We start from the raw sequence: 6,105 nt of genomic DNA, 5'->3' as shown, positions 1-6,105 counted from the left end.
TGAGATGTGCAATTTGTACTTCGATCAGATTCACCTTTTTTGATTGAATAAAAATTGAATCGTAATACTCGCAAAGTGATACTCGAAAAGCAAGAACTAGCTTAGAAAATCAAATCACAAAATTTCCGCAGTGACAAGGTGAATTCCTGATTGACAAGGCACACATAATTTTTCACAAAAAATATTTTCAATCTGATAAAGTCTGTGAGTATTCCCATCCCTTAAAAGACTCAACCCGAGAGAATACTTCAGAAATGTTCCAAAAACTACTCCTGATACACGCTGGTCTGCCAAATATTGGTTGTTACTACTTGCTCGTGGCTCGCGCACTTCGAGTAGGACGACTCAGCCATGTGGTCAGACCAAACGAGCTCTCGGTTAACACGAGATTCGCTACCATGCAAAACTTAATCGCCTAACGCATCGTAATATTGAAAAATGAGGAAAATAAACCGTGAATTTTTTCATTTTCAACAAAAATATTAGTAATGCTGATAAATATTTTGTTGTGCCAACAAAATCTCAAGTCCTCGACTAAGCCGATGTACCAGATTTAGCAAATTTTTCTTGTTGATCCAATGGACGATAATCGAAAGATGTAAAAAACTCCCTTCGAAGAGGAAATAAGATTGAGTGTTCCAAAACAAAAGAAAAAAGAAGGGATCGAATACTGTAAAAAAACTATTGATCAATCAATTTATGTTTTCGATAACGTTAACAATATTTATTGAGCCAAAAAAAGTATAGCGTGTATACATTTCTAACAATATTATACGTGTAAATATACGATTAATACTTTGCGCTCATGAGGACACTGTCATATATCACGTGGAATGCGTACATTTAGCGTTTGTACTAGAACACGTTTTAATGTACAAAGAAGCAAAGAGCGTTCTTGTAACAGTTTCAATTATTTAACTTGATTCAACGAAGGTTCAGCTTTGGGATGATAACCGATCCATTCTCTGAACGTTAAATTCATAGTTTCCTCAACAGCTTTGTCGATAGGGTGAATGATAAATGGAATGGAGACGAGTCCAACCATTATTGAGAGCCATGGACTTTTCATTGATGAAGTTTTAGCGTTTCGTTGCATGAAACGGACAGTAGCACAAATTCTGTTAATCGTTAAGCCCGGCACAATGACCGATGCAAAACTTTGCCACAGCAAAGTATCTGTTGTCGAGAGCACAATTCGTTTGTTTCTACCATCGCTCGTATCTTTCTGCGAGAAAACCAGAAAAAATCATAGCCTCGAGCATGAAAAAATATCCATGCATTTCCCATTGTTTAGTTAACCTTGTAAACTTGAATTCCTTTGTGAATCGTATCAGCCAGTACATAGCCACTCGCTATTACATAACTCAACTTTACTATGGACACCGGAGCTATGCTTCTGAAAGCTTCTCCAACTTCGTTAGTGTAACCTGAAAAGATACACGTTGCCTTTGAAAAAATAGTTTTAAATCCACTCTCTTTGAAGCTCTTGTTAAAAAAAGTTAGCTGAAGTGGATAAATATTTTTCAGACTACTTTGACAGCATCGCGTATTGCTTTCATGTAAATGAAAATTAGTACTGTAAAAACAAAATTGTACCAATATTTCTGACCTATAAACTGTTACGGAAATCTAGATTTGATGGAATTTAGCGATAAATTTTTGGCCTCAATCTAGCGTTTATAGATCCGAAATAACTAAAACCATGCGATTACCCAAATATCTAACAGGAGTGTCACGGAAAATATCCACATCTTCTTCGACGTGATTTTTCATTGTTGGATTTTCTTTTATTCAGTTTTATTTAAACTGAATAAACTCTCCAAGATGCTGCTGCTGCTTTATTTTGTTGTTCTGTGTCAGCGAAATCAGCTGTCGCAGTTATGTAACCAATACAGCTTTAGAATTGTTACATTAGCGACTGACGATACATTGTTGACGCTTGGATTTGCATAGCAGCGCCATGACACCGATGACGGATCGCGTTGAGACTGAATACTGCTGTCGATGTTATCAATATTAAACTTTTTTGAATTTTTACTTTTGTATAATTATTCAGGAATCATTTGGGCAATATTAAACAATAATTTGTAGAGTTCAGGAAATGTTTATGTATATTTTATAAATGCAGAAATACTAACCAGATTAAAATTATATCTTTATATACCTGATTTAATGATAGAACCATTTTGATAAAATGTTGATTAAATTTGTATGGCTTGGGAGATAGCAATTTCGATCCATTCATTATATTATATGATCAAACAACAACATTTTTTATTTCAACAATGCATAGAGGAAACCAGATCTATGATTGGACGCTAAAGAACGAATTTGAATCCCGTACAAATGTCATATTTGCCGCGCAAATTTGTAACCGGTCGAGATAAACCGTTGACAAAACATCTGTTGTTCTTTGAGTGTATTTCAAAAACCTGGCGTCACAAAAAATGCGATACGAGTTCGGGACATTGATATACAACCGTAAGCAAATGAGCACCAACTTTACCTCAAGAAAAAGAAATAAGAGACAACAATTTTTGCCAGTAGAGGTTAACTCATCTCCGTGACGCGCGGAAAATGGATCATATCAACAACGATTTTGAAGAACTCGAACCTCGAGCTACGCCTCAACGTACTGTTTTGAAGGCACGTTGAAACAAACTTTTTTAAAACTATTATCGTTTATTTTGACAACTAATAAAAGGAGGGTTTTTCTCTTCTGTAGCAATTATATGCTCCAAAATTCCACCACCATGTTTTCAAGAATCTTATAAAACGTTTCTGTTTTCTGAGCAAATATATTTTTTTAGCTGCAATTTGATTTCCAATTTTTCCTTCAAACTGATTTCTTTCTTTCATCATGACTGACCATGTAATTTCTTGTGTCTGTGCAGTGTGTGACAGATCCATCAGTGCCTGAAGTATCATTGATTTTTGGGAAAGAATTTCAAGCACCAGAAATTCTACCTGAAAATAAGATTCAACCGTCAGAAAAATGCAAGGCTTATATAAATTGGAAAAATAGTGGATGTCCTTCGCCGATAGATCAAAGATCAGTGGCCCAAAGATTAGTAACATCAAATCATAATTTTGATCAGCCCCTGCCAAACTCAGCATCACCTCACAAGAATTCGAATGCCTATTTTAGAAATGAAGGACTAAATTACAACTCACAACCAACATCCAATTATGTTCCAATTCAGTACAAACAGAATCAGACCATCGCACTACAAAAACATGGTTCATCAACTTCCGAGGATAGCAATGCATTTGATAAAATGTATAACTCTCATCAGCGAGCATTACAAGACATTTCTCTTCATGCTAGGCCTAGAACTGAACTAATTGAAACTCCAATACAAAATGGTTCTTACAACGCAATTAAGTCAATTTTGAAAAGCTCATTATCCAATAATGCTTCGGGCAAGAAAACAACCACAGATAACTCTGTCAAATCTGACAAGGATTTTCATAGCAGAAGTCCTTTGCAGTCGAGCCACAATCGGTGCCAAAATAGTCCTCGACAAACCGATGTCTCCACATATTCATATACTCCACCAGTCTCTCGATGTCAGCATTCAAATGAATTGACCAACGAACGTGACACGGTTCGAGATTTGTTACTACTTGTGAAGAATCAAAACGAACAGATAAAAACGCTTCAATCCCAAGTCGAAAGGTTATTAGAAATTCATGAAAATAATATCGGACATCGATCCGTTGGGACTAGATCAAACTCAAAATGCCAATCTTCCACTACTGGCCATGATATTGATGCTCCTATGAAAAACAATGTTATAGTTTCTGCACAAAAATCTTGTCATTCAAGAGGAATCAATGCTATGTCATGTTATCCAGGCGAAGAGCAGCCCGAAGTACCATTGCGCTTTCAAAACGAACCATTACGAAACACGTTAGTGGAAAAAAAAGTTTCTATTGGTGTAATGACAAGTTTTGAATTCAGTGTTCAGAACAATCCTTTTGTAACTGATACTGATAATCAACCAAGCAGCGCTCAGAAAGAGTGTGCAAAAAATATGAGCAGATCTAGCGACACTTGGGGCCCTAAGGTTCTTTGTTCAAGAAAAATGCCTATTGAGCCGCTTGAGAATATCAGCGAAGATACCGAGAGTCATCCATCTTCCATTGGAAGACCAAGCAATAACAATACTCAAATATCTTCGCCAGAAAAATTTATTTCACAGTCTGCCGCAAACGTGAATAGCAACTTTGTGAAAGGTTCTTCAAATTCGAATAACTCTCAGGACAGAGACAAAAATTCATCGATTATTTTTTCCAACAAACCAGCAGCATGTTCATCCGAGATGTACGACAATCATCGATCTCAGAAAAATGCAGCCCTGGAATTGACTAATGAACAGGCTCAGCATTTCAGAAATCTTGCAGTACGGTCTTCCAACAAATTACCTAAAAATCTGAAACATGCCCAAACCGAGAAAAAGGAGCTAAAAGATTACAACGGAACAAATGAACTCGAATCCAATCGTGATGCAAATCTGGAGAACGAACGAATGAACCATCAGTATTCTAAGCTCTCGAAATACGACATGAAGTCGATACCCGCAGAGAACACTGCCGAGGGCAGTTTAATCTTGTGTAGCTCAGACTTGGAAGTACGAGACAGATCTCCACCGAGCTTGGATCCGAGTATTCATGTTGAAATGCGTGAATATTCGAGTGACGACGAACCAGAGGAATTGAATCGTGCTCCTCCAGTCGGTTGGACATTTTATAAGAATGTGTTTGATCAAGTAAACCGAATTTTACATGCTATGCCAAACGGGCAGGATATTCAAGAAAATGAAAAAACTGAGGCATGCACGTATCCAAGTGAGAGCATCGAGAAAAAGGATATTCTAAGCTCCGTCAAAACTGCTACAATCGAGCAATTGAAAATGCTTGGCATCAGTTACGCAGAGCATTCCCAATTCAACGGTGAACATACACAGAAAAAGTGAGAATGCCAATAAATTTTTTTTTATTTAATTTGAGAAAGTTGAACGCAAATATACTTGAACGAACAAACTTCGCAGGGTAACCTTTGACTCCTCGTACATTCCTACCGTGGATTGCCAAGTCAACGTTGCTCACCCTTCGATTTCCACGACCGAAACCAACACGAGCATGCACATGAAAACTCTCGCTCTGAAATATCTCAGCGATGAACAACTTGCAGATCTTGCTGTTCACCAACAAGGAGTTGGTGCAACGATGAAACAAAAATTTCTCAGTGTTCAGGGAACGAATATGTCGTTTGCAACTATGAACTACCTACAACGATACTGTTTAGTCTCGGGAATGCACACGCTAAACACCGACGGTAATGAATCACAGTGTTGCTATTTAGCCGTTTCTAATTAGATAAATTTCATCACGATCAATATTATTTTCAGGTAATGGACAGGAGAATGTGATGAATCAAAAAAAACCGAAACATTTTTCCATGCCAAAAGAACCTGTCGCCCAACCACCGGCCCGAAATCAAAGCTTCGAAAATTCCATGCATAGAACAGTCTCTGATAACATTTTGGATATGACGACTTTAAAACAACAACCGAAATTACTATGAAACTGTGTGAAGTCGGTTTTGATCATCCTGAACGATCACGTTTACCGGTTTCACAACTCTGCTCTATTAATTTCAATGACAATTATAAATATGGGAAATGAACAAGCCTTGAACAGTTTGAAAGTTGGTCGTATGACTTGAAATATCGTCTAAAAAGTTTCAGATATGTTCATAATAAATTATATTTAATTTTTGTATCGTAGATTTATAAGGAGCTTTATTATTGCTATAAAATGAAAGTTTATTCTTTAGACAATTTCTATACTTTTTTTTATAACTAGAGAATGTGTACAAAACATCGTCTGTGACGTGGGTAAAATAATGTGTTTATGTTTTTGGAAAATTTTTTTACGGTGCCCATTTGCGAAGGGTACTTGAAAAAAAAATGAATGCAATATTCTCAAGAAAAATCATCACGCGAGCTCATCCCAATGAATATAGTATTTCTGGAGTTTTTCTACCAACGATATTTTATTTCATGCTTTTATATACGAAGGTTCGAATTTCTGATAATA

The 6,105-nt window shown here is 36.6% G+C and overlaps 3 protein-coding genes across 4 annotated transcripts in view; 2 read left to right on the top strand and 1 right to left on the bottom strand.

The window, feature by feature from the left end:
• The window catches only part of AdamTS-A (ADAM metallopeptidase with thrombospondin type 1 motif A), a 102,193-nt gene that overhangs the window by 72,450 nt on the left and 23,638 nt on the right, over positions 1-6,105 (top strand). The window lies entirely within an intron of this gene.
• LOC122407013 (mitochondrial fission process protein 1) lies at positions 697-1,879 on the bottom strand. Its single transcript, XM_043412993.1, has 3 exons — positions 1,713-1,879; positions 1,300-1,427; positions 697-1,225 (listed from the first exon to the last, which is right to left on the bottom strand). Exons 1-3 carry the CDS (start codon positions 1,771-1,773, stop codon positions 911-913), a joined length of 504 nt encoding a protein of 167 aa, XP_043268928.1. The 5' UTR covers positions 1,774-1,879; the 3' UTR covers positions 697-910.
• LOC122406465 (protein kinase 4-like) lies at positions 2,302-5,708 on the top strand. 2 transcript variants are annotated; one of them, XM_043412037.1, is made up of 5 exons: positions 2,302-2,481; positions 2,548-2,646; positions 2,895-4,975; positions 5,055-5,341; positions 5,415-5,708. In XM_043412037.1, the coding sequence occupies exons 2-5, from the start codon at positions 2,578-2,580 to the stop codon at positions 5,588-5,590; spliced, it is 2,613 nt and encodes an 870-aa protein (XP_043267972.1). In that variant the 5' UTR covers positions 2,302-2,481; positions 2,548-2,577; the 3' UTR covers positions 5,591-5,708. The 2 variants fall into 2 exon arrangements, with proteins under 2 accessions (XP_043267972.1, XP_043267903.1); XM_043411968.1 differs by having other exon boundaries at positions 2,302-2,646.

Source organism: Venturia canescens, chromosome 1 (assembly GCF_019457755.1).
Source record: "Venturia canescens isolate UGA chromosome 1, ASM1945775v1, whole genome shotgun sequence".
Classification (NCBI taxonomy): Eukaryota; Metazoa; Arthropoda; class Insecta; order Hymenoptera; family Ichneumonidae; genus Venturia; species Venturia canescens.
The sequence above is the reverse complement of the archived record's forward strand: the minus strand, read 5'-3'. Positions and strand labels throughout refer to the sequence as shown.

Coding starts and splice junctions, on each gene's coding strand:
- LOC122407013 (XM_043412993.1), bottom strand. CDS start 1,773: ATGAAAAATCACGTCGAAGAAGATGTGGATATTTTCCGTGACACTCCT. Junction 1,428..1,712: donor CACTCCTGTTAGATATTTGG/GTAATCGCATGG, acceptor GTATCTTTTCAG/GTTACACTAACGAAGTTGGA. Junction 1,226..1,299: donor AAGGAATTCAAGTTTACAAG/GTTAACTAAACA, acceptor GTTTTCTCGCAG/AAAGATACGAGCGATGGTAG.
- LOC122406465 (XM_043412037.1), top strand. CDS start 2,578: ATGGATCATATCAACAACGATTTTGAAGAACTCGAACCTCGAGCTACG. Junction 2,647..2,894: donor CTCAACGTACTGTTTTGAAG/GCACGTTGAAAC, acceptor GTGTCTGTGCAG/TGTGTGACAGATCCATCAGT. Junction 5,342..5,414: donor GCACACGCTAAACACCGACG/GTAATGAATCAC, acceptor TATTATTTTCAG/GTAATGGACAGGAGAATGTG.